This window comes from Radiomyces spectabilis (genome assembly GCF_025331425.1).
Source record: "Radiomyces spectabilis strain NRRL 2753 chromosome Unknown BYT42scaffold_14, whole genome shotgun sequence".
Lineage (NCBI taxonomy): Eukaryota > Fungi > Mucoromycota > Mucoromycetes > Mucorales > Radiomycetaceae > Radiomyces > Radiomyces spectabilis.
In genome coordinates this window covers 612,116-627,102 of record NW_026251939.1, presented here as the reverse complement: position 1 = coordinate 627,102, position 14,987 = coordinate 612,116, and the positions used below count along the sequence as shown (strand labels likewise).

Below are 14,987 nucleotides of genomic sequence, written 5' to 3'. Positions count from 1 at the left end.
AGCGTTAAAATATTGCTGTTGGCCACACTTCGAATTACAATACTAATGGTGCTTATATTATCAGGTTTTTATTGGACCATGTCGTCAATGATAGTAATCATTTTCATGCAATCACCGGATTTACGTGACTAGAAAAATGTCGTCAGAACACTTGTCGATCATGCTTCTGCATATTGGCGCGTTGAACAAATGGCGCAGCCCTTGAAACTGAAACCAAGCTCGTGAGGCACTTGCAATAAAAAGCATTTGAGCACTTCTTGCTCTCACTTCCATCTGTTTCTTTATTTTTTCACATTTGCTGATTATTTATCTATCACTTTTCACATCTACTGATCAGTAATCTGTTTCTTTATTTTTCCACGTCTGCTGAATACTTACCCACCTCTTTCTACTGTCAACACGTTAACTACTTTCTTTATTTTCGTTCTGATTATCTCCTGTTCTTCACTTTTCTCTTAAACCTCGGTCGCGTATTAAGCGCTATGGCGAACGCTGCGCCAGGACGGCAGTTCAGAACTTTCCATATTACCGATCTTAGAAATGCTGTGACCCTACAGATCAAGTTGTTGAGTATTTTAAAGCAAGAATATAAAGTTACAGGGTAAGGATGAAGATGCCAATGATATGACGCATAGTAGCACTAATTAATCTCAATGGAACAGGAACTTTTTCCAACTTGTGCAGAAAATTACACCCTGCTGAGACGCGATGCAAACAACTTGGCTCTAATGCATATGTTGCAATGGACTGAACAGACTACCTTACTTCCTTTTCCACCTGTGCATACGGAGTCATTCTGGGCGAAATGCTTCCTCTTTGTTAGCAGTTTATGCCTGGGAGCTAGAGATTTGGTACGAAATAATTATCTCCAGTCCGAACAATAATTCAAACTGATACTTCCCGCATTTTAGAGATCTTTCCGACATCCTTGGGAGCACAAACCTTGGGATACATTCCAAAATTTCTTCATTCCCAGTAGCGAAGGTTATTTTGTTTCGTTTTTCTTCGGTATCTCGAGAGACTCACAGTTGTCATCTCTGTCTATTTATGTACAGGATACCGCTATCTGAGATGGATTCAGCTATACAATAGCTGGGCAGATCCATATTCAACAAAAGCTCTAACCAGTAAGTCGAGATATATCTGATTGAAGCCACTGAGTCTTTAACTAGATCGTTTCAGACGCCACACGGCATCTGTCATCAAATATCTTCAAATTTATTCTTCATGTTTGTGAGGCTTTTTTCCGAACCTACAGTGAACACCATGGCGTCACTCTGTCACAGACAGCCAAAACGCTCAGTAATACCTTTTGATCAATTGATATAGTATAATATAAAACTCAAGCATGTTTTTCCAGGAAAAAAGTTGTTAAAGCGGTCCAGAAACACGAGCTTTTCAACCAAGAAGAATGGAATACTCTGCCAGGAGACTGGCTACAAACACAGACACTCTACCGGTGTGGTGATCACAATATATGGAATGTAAAATAATATATTCTTATGCTTGCTTATAGTGAATTACAGCAAACGTATAATCAACACTCTAGGGATCACAACAGTGACGCCATCGAAGCCCTTGCAGGCACCTCAGGGAGCGTTCAATTGATTCAATTTTCTACCTGGCTGCTTTCGCAAGCCAAACTTTATAATGGACGTATATGGTCCGTTCTGCCTTTGGCTCTCATCAAATAGGTATGTATCAAAGATTATAAGCCATCTATATTGCTATTTACATTGGGTTCCCAGGCTATCTCCCATTGAGTGGTGTATGCTTTCATTATTTCTGTTAGCACGCCTACAACAAATGGCACATCGTGCCTAATGAAATGAAAGTAAGCAATAGATCAGCTAACGTTCACTTTTTTTTGTGACAATGTATTTTACTCCAATATAAATAATGAGGAGGGATCTTTACGAGATTGAGGCGACAGAACGATTTATTGGACTTCAAGTTTTTCATCGGTCCTGTCGAGATGATCAAATTTTCAAACAAGCCATGTGGGAGACGATATTTGACTTTGATAAAATCATGCCCAATAGATTCAGAGCTGGGCTTATCGAGGCTGGTAAGTCACCATTTACATAATCGCTCATTTTTTTTTCGATACACCAGGCCTCAAAAGCCGATAATGCCAAAAAGTATCAATTCGCCTACGGACTCGAAACCGACGGAGTGACAGCGGCGCTAAAATTCTGCGAGCGCTATGACCTTGGTAATCCCTTTTTGTAATTCAAAGTGGAATATTAAATACTTGCGTCTTGCCACACTTGTAAATGGTCGTCCCATTCCCTTCATTAAAGAGAGAATTTGATTTCCTTCCGCGTGAGCCGGACAGGACTGGTTGGCGTCGTGTTTTATACCACTTGAAGAAAGAACCAACTGGAATTGACCCCAATGCAAGAATCATTGGCATAGATCCGGGTAAACTTTGCTATCCGTCGGAAATACATCAAGATGTTAAACTTATGAATATCCGCATCAATGGGTTTACGATCTGTTATAACAGCGGTAGATTCAAATGAAAATCTACATATGCCTGAGGAACGATATAGGCACGTTTTCTCAATCAAATCATATTCTTTAAGACGTTGAGCAATAATCACTTTTGCAATAGAGGGCGTGAGCGATCTGGTCATAGGAATGCCACATCATGGTCGACTCAAATGCAGCATATCAGTAAGTAGAAGTTCAATTGGGCAAGAAAAAAAAATGTATTTACTTATTTGGCATCCTTTGAAATACAGACGAAGCAGCATGTTCTATTGGAGTCATCAGATCGAACTGAACAATAGAAGATCTGCGAGCATTGAGGATGTATATGACCGATTGGGCGAGAACACTGCCAAATGTGGTACGGTCGCAGAATTCCGAGACCATTTAAGAACTTTGGCAAGTTTGCACAACAGGTAATTGCATATAGTCAGATCGATTCTCAGGACTTAAGACTTCAAGAACAGGCTGTACAATTTCAATCGATCGTATCGTCACCGAGAGAAACGTGCTTTAGTCGAGAGACAGCGGCAAATGACCATGCACAAAATGGCCGATAGTTTGTTAGGAGACCCAGCAGAAAAGAATTTGCAAGTGAGTTTTGTGTTATCGTACGTAAAAGTGATAGCGGCTCATTCTACGCTATAGAAACCATTGTGGGTCTACAAGCAGTCCAGACGATACCGCAAGCGAGGACGACAGAGAGCCCGTCGCGGGCGGGAGAGGCCCCAAGGTGCGGCTGTAGTTGCATTTAGCGATGCCGATTTGCATTCATTGAAAGGCAATCCGCCAGTTCCCGTCAAGGTGTGACAGAAGAAAGGAAATGTAATTCGTACGAGGAGATAACTTAAGATGAACGGATAGAAATTCCGACAAGTTCTTCTCTTGTGCTCTGTGTAGATGAGTATAAGACGAGTAAAATTTGTAGCAGTTGTGATACCGCGACGATCGAAGTCCGAGACAACAATCAGCTGTTTGCAAACACGATTTAAGTTATCAAAAGCCCGGGTAGATATCCAGATCGATATTCACGCAATTATACCTAGAAAAAAGAAGAAACGAGTGCGAGAAATTGACAATATGTCTTGACGAAAACAACGACATCATTGGATACAGCTCTGACTGTGGAGCGAGACGACCCGGTAAGCAGCATTATCCACCGCTTTAACGTACATATCTGACAGTGAAGTTTAAGGTCAAGGGTATTTGAGCATTGTTTATCCGGTACGAATGTGGCCCCATTAGGTTTCTGAAAACTATGTTTCCAAGCCCTTGGTAAGGAGGAACAGTATGGCATCACTTGCAAGATCACACTAACTTTAGAAACTAGATCTGGAACAGGGACATTAATGCTGGCGTAAACATGAGACGAAGTCTACAGGCCTACATAGAATCAGGTTATCGTCTCGATTCCCGTCCGGCAGCTCTTCGACGGTCCCACGGCGCACAATCTGCGCTCAGCGAGCAAAGTATCGTCAACTAGCCTTCCGTTAGGCCCTGTTTTTACATGCCTGGTAAGCTGTGATTGAAAAAGGAAATTGTTGCGGTGCCAATTTAGTAATTTTGGACGTGAACTCGAAAAATACGGGCATGCGACGACAGCGGATTTATTGTGTGGAAATTCCAAGCGCCTATCGAAAATTGGGCAATGTGGTCTTTTTTTTGGACCTATCCATTTTTCTCTTTTTGAACGAATAGCCATTTAACGTTTTACCGTTATCTCCTTCCCATTCCTTTCCTGTAATAAGTTTTTCATTGCACTCAAGAGACGAGTCCTTGCAGTCTACTTTTTTACTCCATTTTCAGCCTATTCCTTCGTTACTGCCCTATCGCAGTGCACCTTTGGTAGTATTTACCTCTGGACCTGAATTGACTAACTCACCAACCCATTCGTCTTGTCCGCCAATCAAAACGTCCACCACTGCAACAATCCTATGCTTGATCCAAACGCACCGTCTTCCTCTCAACCTACTACAGAGATAACAGCTCAGTCTACCAGGTCGAGCCACTCCTACACTGTACCAATGACTTTATCTAGCTCGGCTCTGGTGCATTCCAGCGAAAACCCCGAATCGCTCGACTTGAACTCCTCAATGTCAACCCCACTTGCACCAATGATGCACGAAGCACCCAAAAGGGTGACTCACGTTAGACAGCTATTTGTTGGTAATGTGCGTATCGCTTCGTTTTTTTAAATTTCCCTAGTCGTTGCTATCCAATAACGAGTCACTCACCCATTTTTTTTCTTATTGTTCTTGCAGTTGCCTTTCCGTGTGCGTTGGCAAGACCTCAAAGATCTTTTCCGGAAGGCCGGAAATGTTATACGTACCGATGTGGCTTTAAGTTACGATAACCGTAGCAAAGGTCATGGTACGGTGCTATTTGCTACCGTAGAAGAAGCCCAACATGCAATAGGTAACTCGTCAGCCCTCCATGGCCCATTCGTCCATTCCCCATTGATAAAATTAACATTTTGGAATCCAGACATATTGCACAACTACAAATGGCAGGGTCGGGTTTTGGAAGTCCGCGAAGATCGAGGATTCGTGGAATCAGGACTGCCATTATCCATGCATCCTCCTCCACAAGAGCATCTATTCTCATCGTCGGCGTCAAATCATCACCGGTTATACGGTTATAAAGAGGTAAATCGAGCATGTTGTATTGTCCATCAACGCAAATCCACTAAAGATAAGCTTTGTCCTAGCCAACCGTGAACGTAGCACGTCAACTATTTGTGGGAAATGTAAGTACTGCCTACTACAAGCGGAAAACCCCAATTCTCATATTCTCATTGACATTTTTGTTTTCTTCTAGTTGCCGTTCCATTGTCAGTGGCAAGATGTGAAAGATCTGTTCCGCAATGCAGGTAATATCTTGCGTGCAGATGTGGCTCAAGGGCCCGATGGTCGAAGTCGAGGTTTTGGAACCGTTCTTTTTGCTACACATGATTCAGCAAAGAAGGCAATAGGTAAGGTCATTGGGTTATTGGCTGATGAAAAACAGTTAACTAAATGGGCGATTGCTGTGGCAGCCATGTACGACAAGTACGAATTTCACGGACGGCAACTGCGTGTTCATTTTGATAAATTTGCCCCACCGTCCGCATCTTCATTGCAATATACGTCCATGTTACCGAATATGAGCATGTATCCAACTTACGACCAAGCAGCATTGGATAACCTGAAAGAAATCTACATGCGAATGCCTCCTCAGCCAACAACCATCACCACGCCGTCATCCGCCGTTCCCGCCCCGCCTTCTGCCACAGCCTTTTTACCGCCTCCACCGCTTTCCTCTTACCCACGAACCGACGACACACGCTTCTCACTTGATCCATCCTCCATCGATTTATTCTCTCCCTCCCCGTATCTCATGGCATCAGCTGACATGAGAAGATCCGCTTACGCATTGACATCCAACGCGGAAAACATGTCAGCTTTTCCCCGAGACTCTTCCTCGTTTGCTGCCCCTTTCCCATCACTAGGTACATTCGTGATTTCACTCAGAATTTTTGACGTAGACTGACTTTTGCATTACATAGGTATGACGGGGGCCTCATCAACACTGAATAAGGACGAATCCAATCGACCTTCCTCTTCATCGTTGTTCGGATACACAAGTCAGTCCGCAGCACCGTCTCTGCATCATCAAGATTTTGGGCTTGAATCTCAATATTTTTGGGGTTCGAATCCGACCTTGTCATCAGGCTCGTATGGGAATTCGGAAGCAAGGAAGATCAAGAGGAAAGATGATGATGATCTTTCGCCTCTTACCAATTCAATGGATATGATGGGACTATCGGATGGGTCAGCTGGACTGACTTCGGCAGCAGTGGATGGACGGGGTGTCTGGGATTCTCTCAACAATTTTGGCGTTTAAAAAAAATACGATTGCAAACCCTTTTTTTTTTCTCTTCTTCTATTCCTTTCTATTTCTTATTACATTATTACTTTTTCTGTAGACTATAAACTTTTTAGTAACTAAACGGTTTGGGTAAAACTAGGACAACTTCCGAGGAAGCTTTATGACAGTAGTCGTGTCATCGTTGATGCTGCGCTTACATAGTGTGTGATTACCTTTTTGTTTCAAGTAAATATGGAGGCTATTGTCAAGGATACACTGCATTTGACATGGACCTATCAAATAAAAGGACTGCATATCGCGGATATTACTCCATACATTGGTAGGCGACTCTGACACTTGTTACTGGCACCAGTATAGGGGCGATCATTCATGCCACTAATTGTTGGATTCCCAAAATAATGAACTTCCCAGTACCAAAACAAAAAGAAAAAGGGTTTCTAGAGGATAAATGCCATCTCCAAGGTTGAGCAGATTACGGTGAGTGAATTTTCCTGTTTCGAAAAATGCACACCCGAGGGTAACAATGGCCCGATTTTCGCGAAAAGCAGTCCTTTTTCGGATGGGCTTAAGTTGGACAAAAAGTCCAGCTTTCGGGTATGGCCACGAACGTCACTTTGTATCCCACTAGATAAAAATGAGTTTATTCCCTACCGATCGTCGACCGAGCCATTTGGTTCAATTCAATGCTGGCAAATGCATTCGTGAAGGCAATATGTTAAAGCCCGACTTGCGAAAAGGGTAAGTTGTTTTAGTCGATACCAGCCCGTAGTGATGACACTCAACTTTTCAACCTAATAGACTTGTATATATGGATCAAGTATGCGCAGCAACAGAAACGTGAAACATGGTGATGTAGGTTTTGACTAATGCGATAAATGGTTTATCTAGAGCAACGATCAGCTTATGCACTTTTACTGGAAAGAGCGTAAAGCTTCACAACCTGAAGAGGTATGGGGTGTTTGAAAAGCGGGCTTTGGGTGTAGAACAGTTCCGAGGAGACTTGCCTGTGATTTTCTAATATTCTTCTTTGGACAGGATCTCATCATCTTTCCTGACGAAGCAGAACTTGTCCGAGTACCCGAATGTACGACGGGTCGTGTTTATTTGCTAAAGTTCAAATCGTCCAGTCAACGAATGTTTTTCTGGATGCAAAATGCCAATACAGACAAGGACGACCAACTCGTGGAACGTGTGAATAAACTGATCAACAATCCTCAAGCCGCTATTGAGGAATCCAGCCGTAATCGCGGTTCAAACTTGGTGTTCGATGGCGACGCGGCATCATCCGATTTGATGCAGATTCTGGGAGACAGTGACGAAATCACACAAGAGAACCTGCTTCAGTTTCTACAGTCGGCTGGAGAATTGAGTGGACCCATTGGATCTCTAGACGATTTAGAACGACAGCAGCCCATGATGACCAGTGACCAGTTGAATCAGTTGAAGGACAGTTTACAGTCGGTGACTGTATCACCCGACGCATCTTTTGAAGCACTCGAGGATCTGGAAGATGTTTTAGCCCCAGAATCTATCGGTCCATTATTGAACAATGGCGATATTTTACAGGCGCTTTTCCCTTTTGTGGAACCCGCCGAACGTTCGCAGGAAGAAATCCATGAATTGACAAGATCCTCGGAATTCAAAAATGCTTTGCAACGATTGCATACAGCTATTTCAGAAGGAAAGCTCAGCTCTCTATTGGATGATTTGGATTGGGTGTCCATACATGGTAAGATGATTGGGTGCATTTTGTATGAGTATCACTTGAACTAACGCTATTCTAGATGTCTATTCCTTCCTTACAATGATGGAAGATGAAGCAAATCGTAGACAGCATCAGCAAGAAGGAGAGGCTATGGAGGAAGATTAAAAAATATGTATAAAAAACGAAAAATTCTGATGATGTACACATCTTGGGACAATATGGTTTTATTCAGTAACGACACTGTTAATAGATAGGTTTCATAAGGGTATCAATAAGTAAATAGCGTTGTTCTTCCTTTTGTGGTAATCGTGGGTGAGTGCAAAATGAGAGAGATTCTACGCATCGTCTGTCTCGAAAATAAGAGCATAGTTGTCCAGAATTGTCTGCACCACCTTGACTTGCCACTGCGTTTCAGCCAATCTTTGATTTTCTCCCACAGCCGCAGAAGCAAGCATGTTACTGCTGTCATTGCCCATCAATGTCAGTCCAAAAATGGTGGCCAAGTTGGCGGATCCCATCTTATTATGACGTTGATGCTGTTGAACCCTACGTGCTACCATGTCAGCCTCCCTTGACACATGAACTTTTCCATGATATTCCGATATTTTTACCTGTCAAGATGAGCCATCAGATATTTCAGTGTAGCATAGTGAGCGTCTGATAAATCGTTAATGACCGTATGTAGACCGAGAATACGCATACGTTCATCTTCAATTTCTGTGTGATGAAAAAATTGTAACATCAGAAAAAAATGAATTGATGATACCATGGTGATTTCAATAACTTACTTGCTGCATTGAGAAAATGTGTATACGAAGAACGAGGGAACAGTGGGTCAGGCAGTTCACGGAACCAGAGTTTCAGGACACTCGTTACGTTGTTGATGTCCGCAACAAATTCCTCTTGCAAAAGATTAACACCAGCACAATCTAATACACGTCGAAAGCATCAATAACCATGGCGGCAATAAAAGGACAAGATCCATTTATCTTACCGCGATCAAAGGCCGCTTTCAGTTTTTGAATTTGACTGTTGGTGCCGGAAAGACGATAAATGCCGACGGTGTTTAAACCAAAGGTTTCGACCGCTTCTGCACATTTTCTTAGGACAAGCGGGACTTCTTCTCGGTCTCGTTCCATCAAAGCATCCAGATCGATACCAAATACTGGGTTAGGATTTAATACGCTGAGGGCTGTAGTGGACATGCTGTATTCTTTGTAAGGAATTTCGCTCTTTTGGACCTTGGTCGAACGACTACTGTAAGATTTGATGTAATCGTTCAGATCAGCGTCCTTGTCAATCTTTTCTGTCAAGGAACGTAAACCAAGACCTGCAAGAAGAAAAATTGAAAAGTAAGATCAATGACCGCTGCTGACAGGCTGATCTGAAACTGAAAAATATTCGAGTTACCATCATCGTTATCCAGAGCAATACCATCAGCTGTAAGGGCTTGTTCAAAGATGTAGGCATAGCGGGCCAACTGATACCGTAGAGCAACACTGCATTCATCACCCACTGCTTTTAAATCCTTAAAAATTTGGTTGTAGATGAGACATTGTCCTTTTTTTGGGGGGGTGCAAGATTTGGGTGCATCTCGTCTTTGGCAAAGCGCCTTTTTTTACCTACCATTAAGATTTTCGGCAAATGAACGTGAAAATATTCAACCCGCGACGCATTAGTGGTCTGCAATTGTTGTCTGTAATTCTGATCGGCCATTGTTGCTTTGATCCGTGCATCTTCTTCCATTCGATTGAGCTGAACTCTCACATGTTACCTTGCTCTGTTTCTCACATATGAATGGTTACACAGTTGTTTATTGTCCTACCTGTGCTTGCGTGCGGTTGTTTTTGAACAGTCCCTTTTTGGGAACGTGAAGTGGATCATTGTTTTTCTGCAGAATGGCTCGTTCCCAATCTTCGCTCTGAAGCTCGTACCTCTGCTTACACTATTCTCCCCCATTTATATGAGATATTAATGACCGTCATCATACAGAATGTCACAGTACCTTTTCAAGCGACGCATCGGCCTCCATCAAATTCTTTTCATGTTTCAAACCAACATCCTTCACCTAATGAAAGGTGAATTCCCCGTAATTGCATCTGATCTTTCTTTTTTTTAAAATACTTGCCTGCTTTCTTCCCTTTTCGGTATCCTTGTATAATAATTGCAAATCATCGGCTACTTCTGAAATATCGGCCGAAAACTTGATACGCTGTTCCCCCACTGTTTCGTGCACCTTTAACATTGACGTCCACGCATCACCATAAGTGCTTTTAAGAGAAGGAAAGAGACATCATGTTAAGTTGATCGTTCAGGAGAGTCCTCGATCATGCACTTACCCCGATCTAGGATGTGACTTGTCAAAAGTTTCCGCCATACTTTGAGCTAATTTGACCATTTGTTTGCCGTACTCCTCTTCAATAATGGCTCGCTTTTTCAGGAACGTCATGGCATCCTAAAGAGCATCCAAACGCGTTTCAGCTATGAGCCATTTATCTATTCCCACCTGCGATCAATCTTTTATCTTACTTTTGCAGCTTGCATATCTTCTTTGACTTTATCCAACAGGCATTGAAATCCATTCTACAAGAAAATGCACAATTGCCTGGTAAGTCTGTCTGCATTGAGACAATGGACGAAAAAGCGCGAAGAAGCGCATATATATATATACTTTACATCCAAGTCCGTCAACTGTGTCAAGACATCCTTTGAGCAGTGACTTGCGTCGGATAAACCTCCGTTACTTCCTTTCTGTTCTTCTTCTAGGATTTCCCCGTCCTTGGAGTATTCTTCTACCGTCATGATGCGCCAATTCGTGAAGCAAAGGAGTGAGAGAGTGTCAAGAAATCCATTTTTGGAAAATCCAAAAAAGCTGCCAGCCAAATCGGAATTCGTTTGAAACTCCGTCACAGACAAGCCACACAAAAGCGGGCCCCAGCGGCTGCAAAGTGGTTTCGAGAAAAAAAAAAAAAAAAAGGGCGATCATCTACTTTCTACAGTTCAGATCATAGTCATGGCAGCAAAGAAAGCATTGACAGCCGCTGCCCGTCCGGGACCCAAAAAAGGAATGAAGGGTACCTCTGCGTCGACAAAGACTAAGAATGGACGTCCGGATAACGAAAAGAAGGAGAAACCTGTATCAAAGTCCAAGCTCAAGCGTAAAGAGTTTCAGAAGAAAAAGTACAACAAGGAAAAGAAAGAAGACGACGACAGCGATTTTGAAATTGTTCCTTCCTCAACCACCACGAGTAATACGATCGAATTGAGCGACGACGAGAGCGAAAATGAAATGGATCTGGAAATGGATATGTTTAGTTCGCTGAAGAGCAAACCCCAGATTCAATCTACCACTCCTGCAAAGACTGCCCCTGCCATGAAGCCCATTACCATGGACGACAGCGATAATGACGATTCCGAACAGGAAGAAAAGTTTATTGCCAACGAGAATATTGCAGCTAATCGAAAAAATAAGAAATCAGGAGGATTCCAGTCGATGGGTAAGTCAGAGCCCATTGGGGTCAATGCAAGCCAGTGAATGTCGGTGATTGACACTTGTATGTTTTCTGATCTATTTAGGATTGAGTCATCCCATCTTCAAGGCTGTACTTCACAAGGGTTTCAAAGTCCCTACACCTATTCAGCGCAAATGTATTCCTCTTGTCATGCAAGGCAACGATGTCGTCGGAATGGCCCGCACGGGTTCCGGCAAAACCGCCGCCTTTTTGATTCCCATGTTGGAAAAGTTAAAGACCCATTCGGCCAAAGTCGGTGCACGTGCCCTTATTCTATCGCCTTCTCGTGAATTGGCTATGCAGACGCAAAAAGTGTGCAAAGAAATGGGCAAATACACCGATTTGCGCAGTTGTTCCTTGGTAGGTGGTGATAATATGGATGATCAGTTCAACATGCTTGCCAGCAATCCCGATATTCTGATTGCCACTCCTGGTCGTCTGCTGCATTTGGCCGTGGAAATGGAATTGGACTTGCGTACCGTGGAATATGTCGTTTTTGATGAAGCCGATCGTTTGTTCGAAATGGGTTTTGCTGTTCAGTTGCACGAAATCTTGTCCCGTCTGCCACCCAACAGACAGACCCTTCTTTTCTCAGCTACCCTTCCCAAAATGTTGGTCGATTTCGCCAAAGCCGGTTTGCAAGAACCTACCCTTATCCGTCTGGATGCCGATACCAAGATTAGCAAGGATTTGGAGGTAAGATTGAACACGAACACGGAAAAAGATAATCCCGGTTCCACTGACTCTCTCCCTATTGCAACAGATGGCCTTTTTCTCTGTGAAAGAGGTGGAAAAAGAAGCCGCATTGCTTTACCTTTTACGACATGTGATCAAGTTACCAAAGACGACTCAGAATACCGATACGCCGAATGACAAGAAAAAGAAGAAGAAGACGATGAAACGCGCGGCTACCGAAGCGGATCGACAGACCATTCTTTTCGCAGCGACAAAGCATCACGTCGAATATCTCGCTACTCTCTTGAGCATGGTCGGATATCAAGTATCGTACGTATATGGTTCTCTCGATCAGACTGCTCGTATCATCCAGATTAATCGCTTCCGAACGGGTATGACCAACTTGCTTGTTGTCACGGATGTGGCTGCCCGTGGTATCGATATCCCTATTTTGGAGAATGTGATCAATTACGATTTCTGTGCCTCTTCCAAAGTGTTTGTCCATCGCGTCGGTCGTGCTGCTCGTGCGGGCCGTCGCGGTTGGGCTTATTCACTCATGACAGCCGAGGAACTGCCATACCTAGTCGATCTGGAGTTATTCTTGACGCGCCCATTAGTTGTCGGTTCTACCAAGAAGGAACTGGATTACACCTCGGAATTGGTGGTGGGTACATTACCCAAGGATGGTTTGGGTGACGATATTGCCTGGTTGCAACAGAAAATCCAAGACGATGCCTCTTTGGAAGGTCTTTACAAAACCGCCATGAACGCATATAAACTATATAACCGCACCAAACCCCGTGCTGCTCCCGAAAGTTATACAAGAGCCAAAGAGGTGATCAAGCAGCCTTCTTGGACGGCTCTCCACCCATTGCTAGGTAAGCTTGGAATCCGACACATGGTTGTATTTGATTGTTACCGTGATTTTTTTTATTTATTTTTTTCGTAGTGAACGAAGATAATAGTAATGAAATGGAGCAGCAACGTTTGGATTTAATCAGCAAGATTTCCGGTTTCCGACCAAACGAGGTAAATCAGTTTTTGTTGATTTTCAATAATTCGAATGCAGAACGAAAAGGCTTACTGTTTATTGGATTTGTAGACTATTTTTGAGGTGGGACAACGAGGAACAAAAAAGATTAGCGACGCTACAGTGATTATGCGCCAACGTCGACAGACCGTGGGCAAAATCATTCACGCTCATAAATCGCAAATATTGGAACAGTCTCAAGAGGCACCTGCGGTAATTGAAGCGGCCCCTGTGACCGATCTGGGTGGCGATGTGGATGAATCGGAATTAGCAAACACATTCAAGATCCCTGCCGCCAAAGAGAAGAAGAGTTATCGTGATGAAGAATTCTACCTGTCATATCAACAAAAGGATTTCAACACTGAACGAGGCTATTCCATGAACACCTCGGGTAACTTTGTGGAGCAAGCAGGCAAAGCTCAATTGGACTTGATTGGTGATGACAATGATACCATGCGATCCACTAAGAATCTGTTACGATGGGATTCCAAGAAGCGAAAGTTTGTCAAGGGCACGGGTATTGGCAGCGACAACAAGAAGATGATTCGTACAGAAAGCGGTGCTCTTATTTCTGCTTCCTTCAAGAGTGGTCGTTTCGATGAATGGGCCAAGAAAACACGTATTTCAATGCCTCGAGTTGGTGAACTGGAATTGAATTCCGCCAAGTCGATGCAGCAGAAACGGTTCCGTCATAATCGTGTGGAAGAGGGCAAAGCATTGGATCCTTTGGCTATTGATTATGAAAAGAAGATGAAGAAACGAAAGCGTGACGAGGACGATACCGGCAAGCAGGATAAGAATAAGAAGGCCGCTTTGGGACAGAAACGTGTCGGTGGCAAGAATGTGCGAAGCGAATTGAAGAATGCAGGCCAGATCCGAAAGCAGCGTATCATCAAAGAAAAGCGAAGAGAAAAGACCGGTCGAGCTCCAAGAAAAGGCAAGAAAGGTCGATTTTAATCATTCATCAAGAAAAAAAAAATAGCGCATCATCCATTAGATTATCTCCATTATCTTTTTTTACATAAAATGTCTGCATTTGAACTCCCCCAAAAAATGCGAAGAAAAGAACTTTTGATATGCCACAATGGAATGAGGAAGCGTTGTAGAAATAGAGACAGCAAAACATAAACCGTACAAAAAGCCATCTGGAGTTCCCGTTTTTGCAGCATCCAACTCAAAAACTCCGTTTTGCACAGTCCTACAAATCAAAGTAATGCGACAATACAACACAACTCACAATAGCAACAACTCAAGCATGATGCCAAGGCGGTTGGCGTGCATCGTCTATGCGCTAACATTGATATGTATAAAGTGAGAACTCGGTGGCGCAGCCTAAAAATCATCTTGAGCAAGTTCTCAAAATGATTGTCGGTGTTCCATCATACAAAGGGGCAGGGCAAAAGTGGGCAAACTTTCTAACTTACAACAAGATAGAAAGAAGGCGCGTAAAGCTTGAGGCATGTCGCATATCGCAATCAGGAGTCAACCATAGGCTACACTGCAAGTTATAGAGTGACCGTAGTGGACATGCTTACTGATGACAGCATGAGTGACATGGCGCAGCCCTCCTTTGCAGCGCTTTACGCGAAAGCGAAGAAAAGGCGGCAGAGTTCGCCAGTTTTTGTTGCGAGAATCCGTCCAATGAGGTGCATTCGCGGTCATAAAACAGGGTCACAAATGAAGGTCCGCAAAAGATATAAAAGAA

The 14,987-nt window shown here is 43.3% G+C and overlaps 6 protein-coding genes across 6 annotated transcripts; 5 read left to right on the top strand and 1 right to left on the bottom strand.

Moving 5' to 3' along the window:
- Positions 1-283: 283 nt before the first annotated feature.
- BYT42DRAFT_125966 (uncharacterized protein) lies at positions 284-1,819 on the top strand. The gene is made up of 8 exons (XM_051562168.1): positions 284-601; positions 663-851; positions 912-984; positions 1,056-1,127; positions 1,183-1,302; positions 1,361-1,459; positions 1,517-1,694; positions 1,749-1,819. The coding sequence occupies exons 2-7, from the start codon at positions 729-731 to the stop codon at positions 1,606-1,608; spliced, it is 579 nt and encodes a 192-aa protein (XP_051419434.1). The 5' UTR covers positions 284-601; positions 663-728; the 3' UTR covers positions 1,609-1,694; positions 1,749-1,819.
- An 834-nt stretch (positions 1,820-2,653) lies between these two features.
- Positions 2,654-3,780, top strand: BYT42DRAFT_648471 (uncharacterized protein; the record flags this gene model as incomplete). Its single annotated transcript, XM_051572738.1, has 6 exons — positions 2,654-2,679; positions 2,748-2,909; positions 2,961-3,087; positions 3,142-3,297; positions 3,358-3,467; positions 3,536-3,780. The coding sequence occupies 5 exons, from the start codon at positions 2,654-2,656 to the stop codon at positions 3,391-3,393; spliced, it is 507 nt and encodes a 168-aa protein (XP_051419433.1). The 3' UTR covers positions 3,394-3,467; positions 3,536-3,780.
- A 362-nt stretch (positions 3,781-4,142) lies between these two features.
- BYT42DRAFT_586086 (uncharacterized protein) lies at positions 4,143-6,786 on the top strand. Its single transcript, XM_051570042.1, has 7 exons — positions 4,143-4,664; positions 4,755-4,908; positions 4,978-5,138; positions 5,201-5,239; positions 5,311-5,464; positions 5,528-5,980; positions 6,038-6,786. Exons 1-7 carry the CDS (start codon positions 4,428-4,430, stop codon positions 6,373-6,375), a joined length of 1,536 nt encoding a protein of 511 aa, XP_051419432.1. The 5' UTR covers positions 4,143-4,427; the 3' UTR covers positions 6,376-6,786.
- Positions 6,787-6,994: 208 nt separating this feature from the next.
- Positions 6,995-8,230, top strand: BYT42DRAFT_549479 (proteasome complex subunit Rpn13 ubiquitin receptor-domain-containing protein; the record flags this gene model as incomplete). Its single annotated transcript, XM_051566074.1, has 5 exons — positions 6,995-7,098; positions 7,159-7,177; positions 7,249-7,308; positions 7,396-8,089; positions 8,145-8,230. 5 exons carry the CDS (start codon positions 6,995-6,997, stop codon positions 8,228-8,230), a joined length of 963 nt encoding a protein of 320 aa, XP_051419431.1.
- A 36-nt stretch (positions 8,231-8,266) lies between these two features.
- Positions 8,267-10,887, bottom strand: BYT42DRAFT_125777 (Rho GTPase activation protein). Its single transcript, XM_051562167.1, has 13 exons — positions 10,862-10,887; positions 10,742-10,784; positions 10,595-10,648; positions 10,405-10,520; positions 10,194-10,335; positions 10,071-10,133; positions 9,891-10,010; positions 9,692-9,820; positions 9,476-9,593; positions 9,060-9,395; positions 8,854-8,994; positions 8,677-8,782; positions 8,267-8,611 (listed from the first exon to the last, which is right to left on the bottom strand). Exons 3-13 carry the CDS (start codon positions 10,607-10,609, stop codon positions 8,401-8,403), a joined length of 1,497 nt encoding a protein of 498 aa, XP_051419430.1. The 5' UTR covers positions 10,610-10,648; positions 10,742-10,784; positions 10,862-10,887; the 3' UTR covers positions 8,267-8,400.
- A 566-nt stretch (positions 10,888-11,453) lies between these two features.
- On the top strand, positions 11,454-14,239 carry BYT42DRAFT_503954 (P-loop containing nucleoside triphosphate hydrolase protein; the record flags this gene model as incomplete). Its single annotated transcript, XM_051564942.1, has 5 exons — positions 11,454-11,562; positions 11,642-12,273; positions 12,341-13,130; positions 13,202-13,281; positions 13,355-14,239. The coding sequence occupies 5 exons, from the start codon at positions 11,454-11,456 to the stop codon at positions 14,237-14,239; spliced, it is 2,496 nt and encodes an 831-aa protein (XP_051419429.1).
- Positions 14,240-14,987: the final 748 nt, after the last annotated feature.

Coding starts and splice junctions, on each gene's coding strand:
- BYT42DRAFT_125966 (XM_051562168.1), top strand. CDS start 729: ATGCATATGTTGCAATGGACTGAACAGACTACCTTACTTCCTTTTCCA. Junction 852..911: donor GCCTGGGAGCTAGAGATTTG/GTACGAAATAAT, acceptor CCCGCATTTTAG/AGATCTTTCCGACATCCTTG. Junction 1,460..1,516: donor CAAACACAGACACTCTACCG/GTGTGGTGATCA, acceptor GCTTGCTTATAG/TGAATTACAGCAAACGTATA.
- BYT42DRAFT_125777 (XM_051562167.1), bottom strand. Junction 10,134..10,193: donor CCGAAAAGGGAAGAAAGCAG/GCAAGTATTTTA, acceptor ACCTTTCATTAG/GTGAAGGATGTTGGTTTGAA. Junction 10,011..10,070: donor CCGATGCGTCGCTTGAAAAG/GTACTGTGACAT, acceptor GGGGGAGAATAG/TGTAAGCAGAGGTACGAGCT.
- BYT42DRAFT_586086 (XM_051570042.1), top strand. CDS start 4,428: ATGCTTGATCCAAACGCACCGTCTTCCTCTCAACCTACTACAGAGATA. Junction 4,665..4,754: donor GACAGCTATTTGTTGGTAAT/GTGCGTATCGCT, acceptor TTGTTCTTGCAG/TTGCCTTTCCGTGTGCGTTG. Junction 5,240..5,310: donor GTCAACTATTTGTGGGAAAT/GTAAGTACTGCC, acceptor GTTTTCTTCTAG/TTGCCGTTCCATTGTCAGTG.